General features: G+C 46.1%; 1 protein-coding gene across 2 annotated transcripts in view; it reads right to left on the reverse strand.

The window, feature by feature from the left end:
- Positions 1-21486, reverse strand: part of XPNPEP1 (X-prolyl aminopeptidase 1) — a 35883-nt gene that overhangs the window by 12078 nt on the left and 2319 nt on the right. The window contains exons 2-14 of one of the 2 annotated variants that reach the window (XM_035133138.2): positions 20587-20683; positions 19879-19978; positions 14618-14738; positions 12159-12222; positions 9903-10007; positions 7217-7309; positions 6264-6407; positions 5888-5983; positions 4282-4363; positions 3374-3584; positions 1932-2021; positions 1628-1678; positions 938-996 (exon numbers count right to left, since the gene is read on the reverse strand). In XM_035133138.2, the coding sequence (XP_034989029.2) occupies positions 938-996; positions 1628-1678; positions 1932-2021; positions 3374-3584; positions 4282-4363; positions 5888-5983; positions 6264-6407; positions 7217-7309; positions 9903-10007; positions 12159-12222; positions 14618-14734 (1112 nt within the window). In that variant the 5' untranslated portion in view covers positions 14735-14738; positions 19879-19978; positions 20587-20683. The remainder of the gene's footprint in view (positions 1-937; positions 997-1627; positions 1679-1931; positions 2022-3373; positions 3585-4281; positions 4364-5887; positions 5984-6263; positions 6408-7216; positions 7310-9902; positions 10008-12158; positions 12223-14617; positions 14739-19878; positions 19979-20586; positions 20684-21486) is intronic. The other variant, XM_035133137.2, reaches the window with a different exon arrangement.

Below are 21486 nucleotides of genomic sequence, written 5' to 3' on the forward strand. Positions count from 1 at the left end.
GTGTTGTAAAGAAGCATCCTATGTTACCACCCAAAAGAAGGTTGGGAACTGGACTAGTGGTGATCTCAAACCAGAGCATGCTCTATACTCAGTGCTTAGTTCATCCAAAAAAGTATTAGCTAGAGCAGTGTTTCCCAATCTTGTGCCTCCAGATGTTTTGGGACTACAACTCCCATCATCCCTAGCTAGCAAGACCAGTGGTCAGGAATGATGGGAATTGTAGTCCGAAAACATCTGGAGGCACAAGGTTGGGAAACACTGAGATAGAGTACTGAAATATACTGAGTTGGTGTACTTTCCCCACATCACGCACAGCAGATTCCCTAGCCAAGTTTACCAATCTGGTCTTAGATACAGGATTGACTTTGTTTGGCCAAAATGACATGCACAGTATTCTATGTGATGAATAAGCCTGAAGGTCAAGAACTGCACAATCTTGTTCTGAGCTTGTTTAAGAGAGTTATGAAACCAGGCAAGACAAACAAGCAGACAGGGCACCAGTTTGATCATAAAAAGATGCAGGGCAAGGACCCTCTCTCGTAACAATTTGTGGGCATCCAATCAAGCCAAATGTTGGAAGATTCAGGACAGGCAAATGAAAGTACTTCTTCATGCAGCACAACTCACTCCCACATGAGGCAGTGGCAGACACCGACTTGGATGGCTTTAAAAGAGGGTTGGGCAAATTCATGAAGGATAAGCCTATCCATGGCTCCTAGCCATGATGGCTATGCTCTGCCTCCAGGAGGCAGCCACACCTGTGAATGCCAGGTGCTGGAAACTGTGGGATAAGAGTGTCTTCTGCTCAGGTCCAGCTTGTGGCTTTCCTACAGTTATCTAGCTAGTCACTGTGAGGTTGAGACAGCAGGCAAAGTCTATATAAAACTTCAGTGACTATAATGGCCCAGAGATTGCCCACATCTGTCTTTCTTCTTACCTACGGAACTCCTCTGCTTTATCTGCTGCTGTTATTTCAGTAATATTCCCTTTGGGGACCTAATAGAAAAGATTGCAGCCTGGTAAACAACAATGGAAACACAGCGTGTTGTAGCCTTCATGGGATTTCTCCCAGTCACCCTCTCTTTTCCTTTTGAGGCCCCTGTTGACTCCCCATCCCTCCATGCTATCCTTGGGCATCAATATCAGGGCTCACCGACATTAGCAGTGGCTAAACCAACAGTACTTGGTCCTCAGTAAAGGTAAAGGTACCCCTGACCATTAGGTCCAGTCGCTGGGGCTGCGGTGCTCATCTCACTTTACTGGCCAAGGGAGCCAGCGAACAGCTTCCGGGTCATGTGGCCAGCATGACTAAGCCACTTCTGGCGAACCAGAGCAGTGCACGGAAATGCCGTTTACCTTCCCGCCGGAGTGGTACCTATTTATCTACTTGCACTTTGACGTGCTTTCGAACTGCTAGGTTGGCAGGAACTCAGTAGACTACAGCTATTGAATATTAGCATTACCTTGGAAACTTAAAACTGTGGCTAATCTTAACAATGCTATATTGAAACCAGCTTTATAGATTGATTTCCAAAGTTGGCTTCTTTAAATAAACCATGGTTAAGACCAGACACAGTTTGCTTGAGTTTGGACATTACACTAAGCTGTGATTGGTGACAAACCATACCTCCTTCTCCAGCCAGTTAAATAACTCACACAAGGCCACAGCATCCTTAATCTGTTAATAAAAGGAGAAAAAGAAACAAGGTAAAGGGATTGATGAAATACACCTGTATGGAATAACCCACTGAAAAATTGGCCCGAAACATTTTAATGGAAGAAATATATTAGTAGGCAGTAGAAAAAGGACAACATTTCTACTTCCAACCAAAAGCTTCTGCGCTTCACAAAAACTATTGCAGAGTTCAGTAGAATTAATAATTTACAGCTTTGAAACAGAAAAGAGCAACTCAACTGGGCAGGTCACTTACGTGAGCTCTCCTCATGCCTTCTGACTCCGCTGCATTCTTCACTGCTTTTGCAATGCATATGGGAGTGTAGGGGGTGAGGTAGCGGTGATCCTAAGACCAAACAGAAAAAAGAAAAGATATAATTTGGCAAGGAGCCCAAACTGCCTGCTGGCCCTGGAGTTGTCTGGCCACTAGGACTAAGCTGAAGTGGCTCAGCTGCATCTTCGTATCCTTCCAAGGCTGAGGGACCAGAGAGAAAGGATGCATCCAAGCCAAGAGCATCCTTTATAATCTTCTGTCTGCATGAAAGGCAAAGTGTAGCCTTTCCTTACAAGGGACCACCAGAACATTTTGCATGCCCTTTCCTGCACCTTTTAGTCATTTCCCCCCAATTCTGCTCGGACTGTTCTAAGTCCTTCAGGAAATGGTCCACTTGAAGTCTTCCAATTCCATTGATCCATTTACTGGTAGATATGATTCCTGCATTGCAGGGGGATGGACTAGATGATCTGTGTGGTCCCTCTACGATTCTATGATTCTATGAAGCAGACACCTCTGCCTATAGTTCTCTCTGGAAAGTCTCCAGCTCTGTGCAAGCCACTTTATGAGCAGGAAGCAGGGCAAAGTCTGGTCTCAGAGAACATTGCGGACTGTGCCAAAACACTGTCATATACATGTGGCACTGAGCTAAAAGCACCTTAGAATCTTCTTGCACTCTGAGTCCATACATTAAGCTACCTAACACAGCACAGATAGCAAAAGAAAAAAGGAGAGCCCATTTCAAACAGAAGGCACGCTCCTGCAGCCCAGGGTAGCCTTCTACGTGTGGTTGGACTCCAACTTCCATGAGCCCCCACCACCATGGCCAATGGCCAGGGAGGAGGGGACTTGGAGTCCAACGCCATCTGAAGGCACCACAAGAGCTACCACTGCTCTAGATAATGGAGGTTTCTATATTCATGTTCTACATACAGGTGAAGAAGAAAAATGCCTCACGTGAGATAACAGTAAGTCTGATGGTGCGTTTTGTCACAGCCTCCCCACAGAAAGCCAGAAGAGGCTGTTGTGTCGTTGCCCCGTCCCCCCACAAAACAATGAGAAAAAACCTCTTTATTCCTCTCTACTAGAATGTTTTCCAGCCCAATCAGCAAAAAGTAGGGGGGGGGGTTGCTGCAGGGCCAATTTTTTTCCAAATCCCTGCCTTATTCTAATCTGACACTTTTTCAGATAAATTCTTTTAATGAGTTAGTCATTTCCTCCTGCCACAGGGGTCGTAAGCAACCCATGGAGAGCTTGGCTTGGGTTTCAAAGCCACGTTGCAGCAGAGGGCATGAGGCCTGCAACAGCCCCACATGGAAGGAAGCTTGGAAGCATCCGCCCCGAGTGGAAGTGCATAGCGGCAGACCTGAGCTGGGGGGGGGGGGGTGTTAGAGGAATTTGCTGCCTTGCCAAAGCCTACGGACCTTGGGGATGGCCTGGGTCAGGGCATAGCTGGCTTTGTCACTGAGCCAAACTTTCTCGTGGGGAGAAAGGGTGTCGCAGATGGACTTCAGAACGGTCAGGATGGAGTCGTACGGCAGCACTTGGATGCTGAACTCAGGGTCCTGAGCAGAGTCCAGCAACAGATGCTCTCTCACGCCTGGGTCGGACATCCGATCGCCGTCAATGAACAACCTAGAGGAATATATTGGAGAGAGAAAAAGAAAAGCAGCCTGAGCCTTGCGGGACACACAAATAAAGAGCGAATGATTGAACAACGTTTTATTTATTCCATTTGCATCTCGCCTTTTCGCCAAAGAGATCAAGGTGTCGTACATGGTTCTCTGCCTCCTCATTCAATCCCCACAACAATCCTGAGTGACTAGCCCAAGGTCACCCTTCATGGGCAAGTGGGGATCTGAACCCCGGTCTCCCAGGCCTTAGTCCAACACTCTAACCACTACACCACGCTGGCTCTCCAGGTCTCAGCAGCAGGATACTGGTCATTTGGGCACAGACATTCTTAAAGGTGAAAAACAAATGGTAGTGCTACCATAGGAAGGAGCAGAGTGAGGTGGCAGCGAGGTCAGGGGAGATCTAGATGGACAGTAATGTCTCTGCAGGTACACCTGCCTTGTGGGGCTGCTGCCTACTCAAAGTTCCCCAGACCTCACTGCTGCCTTACCCTATTTCTTTCCCAGTCAGTGCAGTGCCCCCCCTAGGAGGGCACCACTGCCATTTCTCCCCCTTCACAGGCTGCAGACTATTGCTTTTAAAGGCCTGCTGTCCCTGCCCACTCAGCAAATCAGTTTTTTGAAGGAAAATATATACACATGTTGACCATCAGAGTAAATGTGAGCAAAATAAACAAGAAAGCCTCCGTTTCCATTACCTGATTGTATTGGCTCCTATGATGGCGTAAGCAAAAAAGACCGGGTTGTACTCAACATCCGAGCCTCTGAGATTAAAGAGCCCTAAAAAAATAAGGAAGGAGAAGACGGTGTCACAAGCCTGGTTAGAATTCAACGTTACTTTCTTTTTTAAAGAAAGCAGCGGGGAGAAGCGCCATCCATAGCGAGATGCAACACAACCACTTAAATGAACAATAAGGGGCTTTTGCCACAAGATGGCATTAGAGGTCCAGACTACGCACAAGGAAGATCTTTTGGTAACATGAAAATAAGACAAGCCAAGTACAAAGGAAGCCAAGTTGGACCATAAGGAAAAAGTGGAAAATCCACAGCGGGGCCCTCTATTTATTAGGACCACCCACAAAATAGTGAGCAAACTTTCGAGGTCTCCAGATCGCTTTATCGGGCTGGAGGATGAGGGAAGCAAAGCAGGAGGAGTGGGATGGTGGAGAGGGAACATGGCTGGTATTGAAGCCATAAAGTCTGCATTGGTTTCAGCCTTGCGACCAAGAGATAAGAAACATAATCGAGGTGCTGTGCAGGTTGCAGGATATCCTGCAGGTTGCAGGATAAATGAAAACAAAAGAACATCCAATGGTTCAGCGGCTCACTCCTTATTATTGTAAATGTAAAATCCAGGAATTACTCACATCTGTCTCTAGAGACTGAGACTGGTCTCACATATCACACTAAGCCAAGGCAGGCTCCCAGAGAGGAGATCACAAGCCTTTTGCTACACCACCAGCCCCAGCAGTCATCCTGATGATGGGCAGGGAGTTCAACTCTGCTTGGTGAGGGTGTGCAAGCATGTTTGCCACTGTGAACTCACTTGCGCAGCAAACCCCAGCAGAAAGCAGGCCCCTAGACAAGCCCACAGCCTACTGAGCAGTTTCCCCACATCAAATCCAACGCGTTATCCTTTGGACCACATTGCCTCCCAATAGGCAAACATGCCACTTCCTGTTTTGCACTTTACTGTACTCCTGGCTGCTCCTCAGCTTACTTGGTGGGTATTTGGGAACTACAGTGGTACCTTGAGTTACAAACGCCTCAGGTTACAAACGCTTCAGGTTACAAACTCCGCTAACCTGGAAGAGTTACCTCGAGTTGAGAACTTTGCCCCAGGATGAGAACGGAAATTGTGTGCCGGTGGTGCAGCGGCAGCAAGAGGCCCCATTAGCAAAAGCACGCTTCTAGTTAAGAACAGTTTCAGGTTAAGAACGGACCTCCGGAATGAATTAAGTTCGTAACTAAAGGTAGCATACTGTAACCAGGCAGTGGCTCCGCAGAAGTACAGTACAAGGTGGCTTTTCCAACCATTCATGGTAGTTAGTAATATTGAGCCCAGCAGCCCTCCTGGAAATGGTACAAGGTTCCTTGCCATTGACCAGTGTACAGCCAGCAACTGAAATCTCTACATTCCAAAGATGACACCGGGACAGACTTCTATTGTCCAAATTGGCCCACAGTCCTACTGACCTCTGGGGATGTTGCACGGTTTCTCATTTCCAGCTGCGTAGAGATCTCTGAGTAGGTAACGAACATGGAATTGAACAATGCTAAAGGAAACAGGGTACTTGTACTCACAAGCTACTTCATCCAAGGCGGTCACCACAAACCACGGAGCCTTCCTCTCAGCCATTTTCCCCCGCAGGGCTGTGATCTTGTCCTTCCAGCTGATCCCTGCATCATGCAATGAAAGCGAGAACTTAATCCGGCCAAATTCTCTAGGGTTAATGTAACAAAGCCGTTCTTTATCTACACACAGGTGCCATTTATGTCCAATGCCCAATTCATCTCAGATGCTTTTAGGGATATTAAATGATGGTTGCAGCCGGACTAGTCTCATCCTTTCCACACACACAGTACCTCCGCCCAATATGCAATTCAATGGGGAGCCTGTCGAAATTGTCATTTCAATTATCAACAACATTCTTACGGACAGGACTGGGATCTTGCTGACCTGTGTAGTTCAAGCCTAGAGTCATCAAGGGTTTGCAAGGCCGTGGTGGTCGATCTGTCCATATGACATCAATTAGGTTGTCTTTGACAGGCACGAGAGTATGGCCAGCACTATTCAGGACTTTGGACATCCTCTTCCATTGATCTGAGACAGACAGAAAGAGCGACGTAAGAAGGATGCTGCTGTTGAGATCCCCAACCTGCTAGCTTTCCCTGTGAAGTGACATTGTGTAAGCAGAAAGGTGGGGAATACAGTACACATCTAAACACATGGGTTGGTAACAGAATCATTGATCCACTGCATTTCTTAAAAAGTATTTTATTGAGAACCTCGCCATTTGCATTCATGAAATATAGAATCAATAAAAAAAACTGAACAAAATTGTTTGTGCATGTTCTGTACATTACAATGAGAATTAGGGAACAAGAACTTCTCCTGTTAGGGTCAACTAAACCCTAGACTTCCATCAGAAAACTTTGGACCAGAAAAGTATTGCATTTCTGACAATTTATCACTCTCCATTTCTAAAGAAACAAAAGTTTTTATGTCTTGTGGTTTTGAAGAAGAAACTGGAGACGAATGGTTAACTTACAAACCACTGTAGGATTGTAGAGGAAAAGTAGTAAAAATATTGCCATTAACCAGATTTGGGGGAAACAGATTCCTGTGACCTTCTTCAAATTCCCAACTGAAAAGTTTGCTAGATTCATTTGCAGTTGAAACTGCATAGGGCAACCAATCCACCTCCCTCTTGAATAATCAGGATATCACACTGCCTCCTTGGAAAAACATCAGCCTCCCTACCCGAACTACCTTGCTGCAGAGAAAGGGTTTAAGGACAAGTTCAACTACCCTAGTTAGATCCAACCCCTTGATGCTGTGTGGTGAAGCAGCACAGGTCAGGAGAATCTAACCATTTACACAGATCAGAAGGTATTTAAGGGCAAACTAACCTGCTGGAATGATAAAAGGATCTACTCCAACTTTGGAACCCTCGGGGAGAACACTCACAAGCCAGTCCTCCTGTGCGGGAGTGTTCTTCAGACCTGAAGGCAAGAAAGAATCCAAGATAGATTGCACAGTTTAAAGAAAAGGAACACAAGCATGGATACCTTGATCACAGGACAGGGAGCAGTAAACTTCAACACAGCGGTTTATAACCAAATTTAAGTGCAGAAACGCATACCCAAAACCCCAAGTAAGACTGCAGTGCCAGAGATGGAATTAGCACCGGCAGTGGGAATCCCCACCAGGCCTCCCTATTTGGCCGCAATGCAATTTTGGCCAAGCCACACCCCTCTGGGGCAGCTAAAGGCTAAAAAATGATTTCTTTTCTTCACTTCTCACTTCCCTCTGTGCCCCCCTAGCCTTATGCTGCGCCTCCACATTTAGGAGACTTTTGCCTGTGGCCCCCTTGGAATATCCTGGACCCCCCAGGGAGCCATATGGCACCCAGTTGGGAAACACCGCAATAGAGCTTTTTGAAAGCCTTGCCAATCAGCTGGTGAGCTCTGATTGCACAGAGCTGTGCAAGGCTCTTTGAAGTTGCTAATTGTCAGGACTTCAAAGTGTTGTGCACATAATTGCAACACGGGTTACCGACAGGTGGCTAGTGCCCTCTCCCCTGTCAAACTTGCCCAGTGAGGGACTTAAGGACCCAGCACACAGGTCAGGTCCACATCCCCATGCCTGGAATACTCAATAGTATTTTGGGGAAACAAACCATGTGTAAATCCCTAGGAACAGATACTCCAGAACCATGACCCCTCACCAACCTATACTGTATCATAGAAGCCCTCTGCTCCCAAAACAAACCCCATTTATGGATTCCTTTCCATACACCTAAAAACACGGCAGATATCCAGCAAAATTAATGACTTGGAGCTTGGAGCACTGTGATACAGTGCAGTGTGGTCCAGAATGTTGCCCCTTTAATAACTCGGTTTGCTCCCTACTATTTGCCTTGGGAAATGATATGCGCAATCAGCTTCTGAGCACAATTGAGTCACACCCCTGGGCTAGATGGACCAGTCTTGCCTACTCCAACTAGGAGATGTCAGAACTTTTCCATTTCTGCAAACCGATACCCTTGAACCTGAAGCCTTCTGCACGCAAACCATGTTCTTCTCACATTGAAGCATGGTTCCTTTCAGCTATAGCTATAGCAAAACACCTGGGAGGTAGCCGAACAGAGCACCCTTCCTTTCCCTGCCTGCCTCCGATTTGAGTACCACTGGAAAGAGAAGTGGTGCCCATTCTTTCCTTCTCCTATCTCCCTTCCCTCATCAGCCTTTGTTCTCACTAAGGTCAGAAAGCACTGCAGTTGCTAAGCAACCAAGGGATGGGCCGAAGAACAAGAAGTTGCAAGTACTGGCAGCAAGTTCAGCAATAAAGGAGGAACTGGTGTGTTCAGGAAGCCCAATGGTGAAAGGGGGTCAGTGCAAGGAAGAGAATGGGGAATGCTGGACTAGTCAGAAATTCTGATGCCTTGTCTTGGTGCCTCCATTGGGGAAGCTGAACCCATCTCTGTGGTTCAGGGTACCCTGAACGTTGCAACATTTTAATGTCATGCCTCTCACACACACAGTTTGTGTTTCCCAATCTTTCCCCTACACCAGGGGTCAGCAAACTTTTTCAGCAGGGGGCCGGTCCACTGTCCCTCAGACCTTGCGGGGGGCCGGTCCACTGTCCCTCAGAACTTGCGGGGGGGGCGGACTATATTTGGGGGGGGAATGAACGAATTCCTATGCCCCACAACTAACCCAGAGTTGCATTTTAAATAAAAGGACACATTCTACTCATGGAAAAACCAGACAGACCCCACAAATAACCCAGAGATGCATTTTAAATAAAAGGACACATTCTACTCATGTAAAAACATGCTGATTCCTGGACCGTCCGTGGGCCGGATTTAGGTGACTGGGCCGCAACCGCCCCCCCCCGGGCCTTAGTTTGGGGACCCCTGCCCTACACGCCCATACAAATGACAGCAATTAAATACAATTTCCATAGCTAGAATTATGCCCCAAAAATTACAAAAGTTTTCTTAATTTTGAGTTACATGTCCAGATATTAAATGCGGACTTCCTGCAAGCACAGTATGGCTCCTTACTGTGGCATTTGGAAAGCTGGGTGCACAATTCACAGGCCCTCAGCTGCACCTTCAAGTGAGCCTGGACGTGATCAGACCTAACACAAAATGAAGAGGTCACTATGGGGCAAGGTCACATCACCTTTATCACCTTTGCCCAGCAGCTGTCAATCGCTCAGGCTGCATTCAAGCAAACCTCATTCTATTCTTTGCATAGGGTTGGTACAGGAAGCTGCAACTCGCTTTTATGCCATTCACACAAGAAATGCTGTTGTATTTTTCCAGGGAACACTCATACTTGGTGAAGGGTACAGCCTAACAACTAGGATTTGCTTGCTTTCTGCCTGCAAATAACCACTGACTTTGGGCACATACACTAGGAAGGGAAAGCGAGAGGCCCTGCTCCTGTAACATGTTCAAGAAAACGTTCTTTTCTCCATTTAACAACAGGAACAAGGGAGCGTTAATGGGTTAAGGAGCACAACTGAGTTACTAAAGGAACCGTGGAGGAGACCTAAAGCAAAGCCCTAGTTTGGGCTCTCACACACCCATCATCATGAGTGTCCAGTTGGTGTCCATTTGCTCAGCAGCTTGGAGAAAGTAGCGTCCGTCAGTCCACATGGCAGCATCTTGTGCTGTTATTATGGCAGTTCCTGTGAAAAAGTGAAGAAGGGAGAGGTGGGCATATATTATATACACACACATGGCCAGTGGTGCCCCGTTGAATAATCTGAAAGTCAGGCCAGAACAGTAGAGTTTACCTTGAGAAGGCCTGAGCTAAAATACAGTGGTACAGTGGTACCTCTACTTACGAATAACTCTACTTACGAATGTTTGTACTTACGAATGGAGCTCCGTCCGCCATCTTGGATGCGGTTTAGATAGGATTTTTTCTACTTACGAATTTTTAGATAGGGTTGCTTCTACTTACGATTTTTTTCTCCCAATGCATTCCTATGGGATTCGACTTACTATTTTTTTCGACTTACGAATGTGTGTTCGGAACGCATTAAATTCGTAAGTAGAGGTACCACTGTATCTCGGTTTGCGACCACAATTGGTTCCGGGGAGCCAGTTGCTCCCCGAATTTGTCGCTCCCCGAGGCATGCTTCTGCACATGCGCGAAGCGCTGATAGAGCGCTTCTGCGCATGCACGCGCTGCGCAGATCGCTTCTGCGCATCCACGCGCCGCGGAACCGGGATGTAAACACTTCCGGGTCCGCGGTGGTTGGAAACCGAAGCAGTCGGAAATGGAGGCGGTTGCAAACCGAGGTATAACTGTACTCACTTCCTGGGACATAAACCATAGTTAGGCTGCTGACACCTGGACTGGGCTGTTTTACAGTAAGGGGTACACAAAGCCCCACAGAATGGCTGGCTTGACAATGCTTGCAATGCATATATATCACACACGCAGCTTGAAATGAAACCTACATCTCATAGCTGCAGTTTAATGCTTGTAACCACAGGGCAGGCTGCTAAACAGAACACGCTGTCCCTATGAAAGATAAACAAGGCTTTTCCCGCCCATTAGCCGAATTTCAATGCCCAGCAATTTCAGATGCAGAAAAAAATCTTTTTTAAGAAGATTGAACTTGGCTAACCAACGCTGTTTACCGCTTAATCCCCCAATCTGCCAAACTACAAGCAAATCTGTTTCCACTGGCTTCGCAGAGGAGAAAAGAAAGGCGAACTGCGACCACTGTATGAAACAGTTAACAGGATTTTTCACTTTATTGAAGGGTCATCTGGGGGTCGGCAAAAGCTCATTACTACACAGGTATTACGTCACCACTCCAGCTGGTGTAGATGCTGAAAGGGGAAGGGACAAGTCAAACTTTCCCTTCGTGTTTTTCTTTCAACCCAGCACGCAAACTGCAAAGCACAACAGTTTTTCCAGAAGTGAGCTGAGCCAACTCTCTCCACCCCACCCCTACGCACATACCAAAGTTCAGCAGCAACAGAGTATAGAGTATAGACTTATCTGCCCAGAGGAGGTAATATATACCAAGTCTGCCTTAAATGTGGTTGAGAGAACGGTTTATGCTGCATGGTAGGGACTGACTTCTTCCCCTTAAAAAGTTACACACAACAGCAGCCAGGTTTGGACCTGTCCCTGCTCCTCTCTAGTATATAAAAGCATGAGCAAACAGACACTGACATCACCTTCCCCATTTTATTTTTAATTTATGCGACAAAGGCCACTATGATCAAGGCTGCCATCCTACACACCAGGGGGAGAGAACATAAAGCATGTGTCTCTGCCTTGCTCCCAGAACCCTCCTCAGACCCCACCCCATATCCCCATGCCACACCTCTCACTGCTCCCGATTCTCCCCACAAGTGTTGTATTTGGGTGCTGTATTTTGTGAGTCAGGATGTGCTTCGGCAAGAGGAAAGAAAAAGAGAGAACGGACTGCTGACTCTAACGGTGTTTCGAAATGAGTTGCTATGTTGTTGTTGTTTTTAGGAATGCTATTGTTTTATTGCATTGTATTATATTGTAGTTTTGCAGTTTCGGTGTTGGGTTATCTATACATATTGAATGCATTTTGTAAACCACTTAGAGATTGTCTTAAGCGGTGGGTGGGTGTATCATGACATTTTGCAAATCACACGCAGGTTATTAAACAGCCATACCCAGACTGGATGTAAAATAACAGCAACAACTGTACCGCACTTTAGCTTTAGAGGGAGTTGGAGAGATTCGTGTTCTGGCCCGTGATCCTCAGAGGAGGAGCTTGGCATTCAAAGCTTAAAAACCGTCAAATGTGATGGGGTCAAGCACAGTTCTGGGAACATACCTGCTGAGCCATCAAACCCGCAGATGAACTGTCTTCGGCAATCACAAGGCGCACTGTACTCACTCTAGAAATGAATGGTGAAAAGAAAAAGGGGAAAGTGAGCCTAATGTTGCATAACTGCAGAGAGGGACACCAAGAACAGCAGAACATGCTTCCTGGAATTAGCTGTGCTCCCCTATCAGGTGCTCTTCCAGATGCAAAGAAATACTTAAAAATCTGAACAAGCTCTTCCTCTGCCCAGCTGTGCCAGCTGCGGCTGGTGAGAATCCCAAACATCTGGTGGGCACCAGGCTGGAGAAGGCTGCCTTCATAGAATTATTCCACCAAGACATTTAAACCTCCATGTTTATTCTTCATTTGTTTACTTCAGATCGGCAGTATTTTTTCCTCTGACATATCTCTCAGCGCTCATGTTTATTTCACTCTTGACCACACCACTGTCCAGCCAAACAAGTCAGGCCTTTGATGTGGCAACACAAGCGGAAGAAACACCCCAAGTATCTTCTGATCTTCTGATGTAACCTTTGCTTTATTTTACTGGCATCCTCTAACTGGATTTTTTGAGAAGTACTGGAAAATGGGTGTCTGCCTAAAATCTCCCCGTTAAGAATTTCAACCACTGCCCACAAGCTGTTCTGGCCTTTACTATAAACTCAAAGCAAATAAGCCTAGAAGTCTCCACTGCCGGGATGTACCCCATGCAATTCAGAACTTAATTTGCTAAGGCAGAATCTACTTCTTCTAAAACTATGAAAAAGGTACCGTAGCTTTTCAGCTCTGATGTTCACAGACTAGTACAGCCACAATACCGGCTCCACGCAAACAGTGGTTTGCAAACTGAGGCAACCTAGGGCATGCATCCTTCCTACTCTTCCTAAATTCCATTTTCTTGTTGGCCTGAATCATGGTTTACAGTGATATTTTTTATCAATGCTAATCATGCTTCAACCTAGCCAGGTACCCCTCAACCGAGGTTTACAAGTGCATCAAACCCTGATTCCGATGGAACCTCTGGTTAGCATTAACCATGGCTAGTACAGCTCACCACCGTCAGCTTCCATCCAGCCCCACAAATAATTTATGAAATTAAGTAGATATGCTTACTTTGCATAAGATAACTTTGACGCTGTGAAATGGTAGGCAGCCCTACTACCACCACCCCACTTGAAGCCTTGCTGAGGAACACTGGTAGAAAATCAGTCAGGCAGTTCATTCTTCTTCTTTTTTCTTAATTCATTATTACGTTTTTATCCCACCTCTCTCCTTTAAGAAGTTTTAGGAAGCCATGAATTGCCAGTCCCACTCTTTATATCCCCCCAACAACTCTGTGAGGTAGGGTCGACTAATAGATTGTGAGATCTCCCAAGTGGGGGTTTGAATGCAGGACTCCTCGGTCACTCTGTCCACTTCAGCACACAAGTACTTGTGTCCTGAGAGTCAAGGCTTGAACCATGTACGGGGGGGAGGGGAGACATGGTTTTGCTGAAGTCATGGTTTGCAGCAAACCTAGTGGATACAAAATAGGGGGGGAGGCGGGTTTCTTCCTGGCCATTCAGCTCTCTGAGCAGAACAAACCTGATAAACTTGCCCAACAGGAAAAGCATAATGCGAGGTCTTTGCATTACTGCATTCCCTAAAGCGACACAACGAAATAAAGAATCTGGTAGGTCATATTCCAAGATCCACAGGAACATGTTAAAAGTCTCACAAGCGTAACCAGAGCTACAGAGAAGCAGCCTCAGGCAGGAAAAGAAGCACCTGTAGCAGCTGCAAAATAAAAATAAAAAATAAAAACCCCTTGCCTGTAGCAACCTGAGAGCAGAATAGCTGTGTGCGTGTTTGGTTTGCTTGCTTTATTAGATGAAGAACACTGCGCACTGGCAGCTGGAGGCACTGTTCTCTGCATAAAGCATAAAAAGTGGACAATGGAGTAGCCATTAATCCTGGAGCAGGGCTTTCCACGTGGCTGCCCCCGTTTTGTGGAACAGCATTCCTATCAAGAGACAAGAAGTGTCCACTACCTGCACCTTCCGGAAACAACAGCAGATATTTTTGTTCCCAGTCAAAGAAAGGGGTCTTAACCACGAGTGTCTGCTTTCCTAGGGTTCCAGTCTTGTTTTAAATGCATTTGCTGATTTTGTGTTTCATAATCTCATATGTAAATTCCCTTGAGACGGCTGTTCAGAAGGTGATAAATGAACTGATGGTGGTAGCTGCTGGGGGACAGGAATCCTACTGTGTTCCCAGCATTTTGTGGGCTCCCATAAACATTCCCACTGTGAGAATAGAACACTGGACCTTTTCACAGTGTGCATCACCTTGATATAGGCTTAGAATAGGGATACCTCTACATATTAAAGACGCTTGGTTAAAGAACCTTAATCCTTAGCTCTTGGCAGAAGGAGCAAAAGGGAGGGAAGAATTCTACCGACAGAAGACAATTCTGCTGAATCCCATACCTGATGCGCATCTCCGGAGGGTACAATGTAGGCTTGGATCGGCTCTGGAACATATTTGGAGTTTCTCATTGCTTGTCGAAGCAGATGAAGCAGCTCTGTAGTCTTCTTGGGAGCCATATTCCTATTTGGATTTATATTTTTTAAAAAGAAAGTCTGAGAGTCCTGTGGATTTCATACCTAAATATTTCAAATCTGTAAAAGAAACCCCTTGGTTTCCAACCAGAACCTGCACGCGAACTCTCTTTCTCCTTCCCCCCCCCCCTTTCTTCTCCTACAGGCAACTTTACTGCAGTACAGTTTGACCCCGCCCGCACTCTGCCAACTTCCAGGACCTTGCATTTGTAATGATGAATCTCTTGGCAGTGGATGCCTCATGAGTGGCAGATTGGAGGAAGTACTGTGTATGGGAAACTTTCGGAAACGAAGCGCAACAGATGCTCTGAGGCATGTGAGAAGGGCAAGGACATCAAACAGGAAGGAAGCAATTCACAAGCTGCTGCTGCTGCTCTCAATTGTGGGGAATGTTCCTAGAGCTTCTCACTGCTTCCTATGTGCCATCGTATTATAGTTTACTGCCAAGGACAGTCAGTAGGTTCCACAATCCCTCCTTTCTCACTCAGTAACACGTTTCCCAAGGGAAAGAAAACGTTTCATTTTTCCAAGTTTGGATCTGTCAGCCCTTGCCCTTGCAACTTTCCATGTCTCCTTCCCAAAATCCAAGTAAGTGTGGTGTAATGGTTAGTATCTTGGGCTACAATGTGGGAAACTGGCAGTTCAAATCCCCGATCAGCCATGAACCTTTGGTCAGCAATTATCTCTCAACCAAACCTACTTTACAGGATTGTTGCAATCATAAAATGGGGAGGGGGGAAAACATGTGCGCTGCCCTGTGGTTCCGTGGACGAAAGGAAAGATATAAACAAAACAGAGAAATAAGAAACATGGCTTGTTGGAGAGTGTATTTAGATAAGATGCTCATAATAACAACTTTGGGCAATTCATGTGTCACAGATCACTGAATCCCCAGAGCTACCATTTTACTGGGAGATATGTCTATATTTTTACAGTGGTGCCTCGACTTACGAAGGTGACCCGTTCCGCGGCGCTCTTCGTAAGTCGAACCCTTTGGTTGTCAAAGCGCCCATTGTGCGCATGCGCGAAGTGCGATTTTGCGCTTTGTGCATGCGCAGACTGCACGCGCCACTTCTGAGCAGGTGCAGAACGCACACGCGGCGAAAGGACTTCCGGGTTTGCCGACTTCGTAAGTCGAAACCTTCGGTAGTCGAGGCATTCATATGTTGAGGTACCACTGTATTAATTTTTATAAAATTCATATCCTACCTCTCATCATAGATGATCTGGCAGGTATAAAACCCTTTCTTTCTAGTTATCATTATCATTTATTTATATGCCACTTGATGCCAAAACAGTCTTGGGTCGGTTATCCCAGAAACCAGCACACGTTGATCATCTCTATCCCAGATTATAATTCAGGATTACAACAGCTCCTTTTGGCACTAATTGTGCATTCCCCAAATGACTCCATTGCCCAGAAGACTGAGGTTATTTTGGACTATTCCAGTGCTGGTGGAATATTCACTATACAAAACCATGCAGGTCCATCTGCAGATTAGCCTGGGCTCACATCTACATTATTAATTCGTCAGTCACAAAGAACAGTGGGTGCTCATTCAGATATGTCAATTAACATCTGAAACGGGGAAACTGTATACAATAAGCAACTTCACACTGGAATTGGCCCTGAATCAGCTGCTACTGAGTCACTAATATTCATTCAGCATGACACAGAAGCTACAAGATCATACTTCTAATTAGGAACATACCATCTGGTCAGGGCCAGTAACCATTTTCCAAAAGGGATCAATATTCTATCTTTGGAAGAGCTATTCTGCAGAACAATGTTCAGTGAGTGCAGGGTTGTTGTTTTTATTCCAACATTGTGATGGTGGCGAAGGGAACTGTGCCACTGGGGAAAAAATTCTTCTTTACACCACTTAAAGAAACTGGAGCTCTTTTGGAATAAGATCAGCCTCACTGTAGCCCACTACCATACCACCAATTGACTGAATCCCTCCATGGGGATTCTATTGGAACTTGCAGCTTGCCTTGGCATGGGGACATGAAGCCATTGCTGACTGACGATGATGGCTGGTGCCCATCAGGATCCGTAGGGCAGAAAACAGAGAGGCCATCAGTAGGTGCGGCCAGAGTCAATGGCAAGTAGAGCCAACTAATTCTAGTTTTGCCCCCCCTATTTTCCCCTGCTGAGTTCTACAAAGGCAGATTGAGGGGGAGAGGCTGGCATAAGAACAGCCTGCTGGATCAGGCCAATGGTCCATCTAGTCCAACCTCCTATACCCACAGTAACCGTCCAGCTGCCAACAGGCAGGATCTGAGCACAAGAGCACTCTCCGCTCCTACAGTTTCCAACCATGGAGGCAGAGCATAGCCATCACGGCCTAGCAGCCATTGGTAGCCCTATCCCCCACGAGTTTGTCCAGTCCTCTTTTAAAGCTATCCAAGTTGGCGGCCATCACTGCCTCTTAGGGGAGAGGGAGTTGCAAAGTTTAACTATGCACTGTGCGAAGTGCTTTCTTTTATCTGTCCTGAACCTTCCAACATTCAGCCTCATTGGATGTCAGCAAGTTCTAGCATTGTGAGAGAGGGAGGGAAACTTTTCCCTGTCCACTTCCTGCGCGCCGTGCGTAAATGTACGAGCATCTATCATGTCTCCTCTTGCTTGCCTTTTCTCTAAGCTGAGTAGTCACAAAGGCCGCAACAGAAGAGTCACTTGATCATTTTGGATGCCTTTCCTTGAACTCTTTCCAACTGCACAATATTCTTTTTGTGGTGAGGACAATATGCTTTTTGAGGACAGGGTGTGGTGCCCCCCACACCGGGCTGCTTGTAATATACGGAAGGCAAGCAAGTGGGAATGCTGAGGACACAGCGAGATTGGATGAGGCAGTGTCTCATTTGCCCTAAAGGACCGGCCTCCTCTGTCAATAGAAATTCAATATCAGATGGCCTTGCCCGCATGTCACCAGGCCACCATCTTCCATGGCCATTGATTAGCCACTAAAATAGAAATGGCCTTGAGCAGCCAAAGCCCAGTATTAAAAATGGGGTATGCTTGCTGCATGCTAACTAACCCTCAGCAAGAGTACGGCATGTGGCCAAAAAATGTGACTGAAGTGCAGCTGTGAAGCAAAAATCGGACCAAGGCATTTAACTTCAAATGTCCAACCAGAAAGGAGGATTTGGGATCGAAAGGCAATAACATACTCCAAAACTGCGAACTGAGCACAGCAAGGTCTGAAACAACTTGAGTAACGCATGACAGTAGCTTTAAAAAAAAATAGAAAAATCTGGAGTGCACATGAGTAACAAATTTGCTCTCATTAGTCCACTTTTGTGGGTATTTTTTAAAGTGCATCTGCTTTGGGGGGGAAAGGTATCCCATTAAAAATCAAGTGTAAGTAAAGGTAAAAGTAAAGGGACCCCTGACCATTAGGTCCAGTCACGGACGACTTTGGGGTTTCGGCGCCCATCTCACTTTAGTGGCCGAGGGAGCCGGCATACAGCTTCCGGGTCATGTGGCCAGCATGACTAAGCCGTTTCTGGTGAACCAGAGCAGCACATAGAAATGCCATTTACCTTCCCACCGGAGTGGTACCTATTTATCTACTTGCACTCTGACGAGCTTTCGAACTCCTAGGTTGGCAGGAGCTGGGACCGAGCAACGGGAGCTCACTCCGTACCATGAGGCTGGACCTAGTTCCTGTACTAATGCATTCACAGTTGCAATGCTTCAAAAATGTTACAAGCATTTCTCCAGTGTGGTTCGCTTTTGAGGGCCAAACTGCATGTGACATTGGGAGACACAGGATATCAGATCTCCTGTGTTTTTCCCAAAAGTAAAAGTAGCTGCAATGGGGTGTTTGAATTGGATGGAAAGCAGGACTAGGGGAAGGGGTGAACTTTCTCCCCAAAGACACACATATCTTTTCCAACCTAAACTTCTGTCCTTTGAAAAGCTATGGTGCAAAGCTAATAACAACCAAGCCAGAGCAAATTCTTGCTCCGAAACTGTTATGAAAATATTCCCAGGGTAAGTGTGCACGTTTTCTCCCACAGGGCAAATAGCAGCTAGCTTTAGATGAGGCAGTTCTGATCAGGAAAATTCCCTGCCTCACCAGCACTGTTTCCCCAATCCAGTGCTTTCCTCTTCCCACCCCCCACCCCAGCTGCTTTAAACAGTGTGTGCCATGTCACACATTTAGTTTATTCCTGAGTCTCTAGCCCACTTGTCTATAAAATATCTTTATGAGGCAGACCACTGTCTCAGAACTTCCTGAAGAGCCTCTGGTGGCCTGACTGGCCAATACTGTACTATTATTCATACTGTCCTATGCTGTCCTTATATCCTTATTGCCAAGATAAAATTATACTGCCAAAGCCCCCTTTAATATCACAGTTTTTTTAAAAACAAAAACAAAAAAAACCCCTCACAGCAATGAGGACTAGAAAGTTTATATTTCTAAAACAGTTAAGACTCTTCACAGGGTTCCTCACAGCCTGCAAATAACTCTCTCACTTTAGATCTGCCCAGTTCCACAAGTCCTCACTTATGTTTCCCTATATTAGCTTCCTTCTTAAAGAATTCAGTCTTAAGGAAACAAGTCCTTCAGAACTCAAGGGAATGTATCCCACAATATTAAGCTGTTTTTCTCTCTTTTTTTCCAAAAAAAGAAACCGTTACGAGAACCAAGCAGTAACAATTTTACTTTTTCCATGGATAGCTAAGTACATTTTGGTTTTGGTTTTAAAAAGAAACTTGTTCATTCTCATTTTATTTGTGTTGTGTGCCTCATTCCTGACCTGAGAAGACCAGACCTTCAAACTGTGTGTCCATAAGATCTTTGGCACAGTCCTATTCAACCTCTAGCAGAAAAAAGTGGGGGGGGGGCTGCTCTTTTTCATCTCCCTTCCATTTTCCTTGGGTGGTCATTTAATCCAATTTCACTAGATTCCCAATGGTGCCATTTACCTCCATCACTTTGACAGCACTAAATTATAGGCAAGGAGTAAGTTTTAATTCTTTCCCTGCTATCATCTGCCCCTGTGGTATTCAAAGACAAAGCTGGAATTAAAGGACATTTTCTCATCAGTGTAAAATACCGCCTCAGTTTAAAGGACAGAACCACAGTCTATACATGCCACCCCCACCCCCCCATTACCTGTCCTGGTTAGTCCTTCTTTGGAATCCTGGGTTCCCCAGCTTTTGACAGCACGAACACTATTCAGCTCCTTCCTCGCTCTTCATTGACTCAGCAGTGCCTGACAAAGCAAAGGGCAAAACTTCAAAGGTACAGAGACTTTTTGCCACAATAACCCTTCCCTTCCCACAGTGGTTCATCTCAAGCAGCGATCCTTGGAGCGATAGGATTGTTCTAGTTGCAGTTCACAACACCAGAACAGAAAGCATTGTGCCATAGTGGAGAGGAGAGGGCTGGACTTAGATCTGGGCTCAAACCAGTCATCATCATCATCATCATCATCATCATCAAACTCCAGCAGGCTCCAGGGTAGGTTACCACAATTTACAATTCGAAACTCAAAACAGATTACAATCAGAGGGTTAGGGTGGGCCCTTTAATCACACAAGTCGGGGGTCAAAGGCCAGGGTAAAGAAGTGAAAGTTGTATATCGAAGAAGCCAGGCACACCTCTGTGGGAAAGGAATTCCACAATTTAGGGGCTGCCACAGAGGATGCCCCCCTCCCAGGCCATCTCTCACACACAGGGCCATCTCAAGCATGTCAGGCGCCCTGGCGCCGTGGTGCAGAGATCGCTCCGGCGTCCGGCATCCCCCTGCCAGCCCCGCGCCCCCCAGCCTACCCCTAGAGCCGGCCCTGCACACACAAACAAACACACACACACACAAACCTCTGAGGGAGGTAGAACTACCAAGAGAGACGCCCCTTCCTCACAGGGCTGCTATGAAGATAGACAAGATGGTTCCATTTATGTTGCCCCGAACTGCCTGATGGAAGGATCCAAATTGTCATAAATGTCAGCAAGTTCCAGGACACATGTAATCAGTTTAGACTTTAATTATGGAACAGCTACAGATTAGAAAACATAACGGGGGATGGCAACACTTGCAAGGAGGACTAAGTACACTGCAGGTAGGTAGCCGTGTTGGTCTGAGTCGAAGCAAAATAAAAAAATTCCTTCAGTAGCACCTTAAAGACCAACTAAGTTTATATTTTGGTATGAGCTTTCGTGTGCATGCACACGAAAGAAGTGTGCATGCACACGAAAGCTCATACCAAAATATAAACTTAGTTGGTCTTTAAGGTGCTACTGAAGGAATTTTTTTAAGTACACTGCAGTTATGTGCGCACATGTGAGCTGTTGGGGGCGGGCAGGAATACAAGAAGTTGCTCATTCAGTTGCAGGACCGTGTACCAACAAGTGCTGACCTGGCGTTCTGTCCATAGGAAGAACTTCAAAAAAGAAACGAGCCATTTCTCAGAGGCAGAATTTGCACCCAGGGCTCTCACACCATAACCACATTTAAATGGCTACAGAGAACTCATTTTTTTCCTGCAATATACTTCTTTCTTTTCTTTATCGGGCCTTTCCTCCCAGGGGCTCAGGGTGACTTACAAGGGCCTCCCCACAAAAGGAACACCCTCAAAGGAAGGTTCCTTGGTTAAAAGATTGGGTCATCCAGCTCAGTAATGTCTTCACCCTGACTTGCGGTGACTCCTCAGAGGTTTAGGCAGGACTTTCCCTCCAGGCCTATAGCTGAACCTGAGGTCTTTTGCATGTCAGGCATAT

The sequence above is a fragment of the Zootoca vivipara genome, chromosome 5, assembly GCF_963506605.1.
Source record: "Zootoca vivipara chromosome 5, rZooViv1.1, whole genome shotgun sequence".
In the NCBI taxonomy this organism is placed as follows: Eukaryota; Metazoa; Chordata; class Lepidosauria; order Squamata; family Lacertidae; genus Zootoca; species Zootoca vivipara.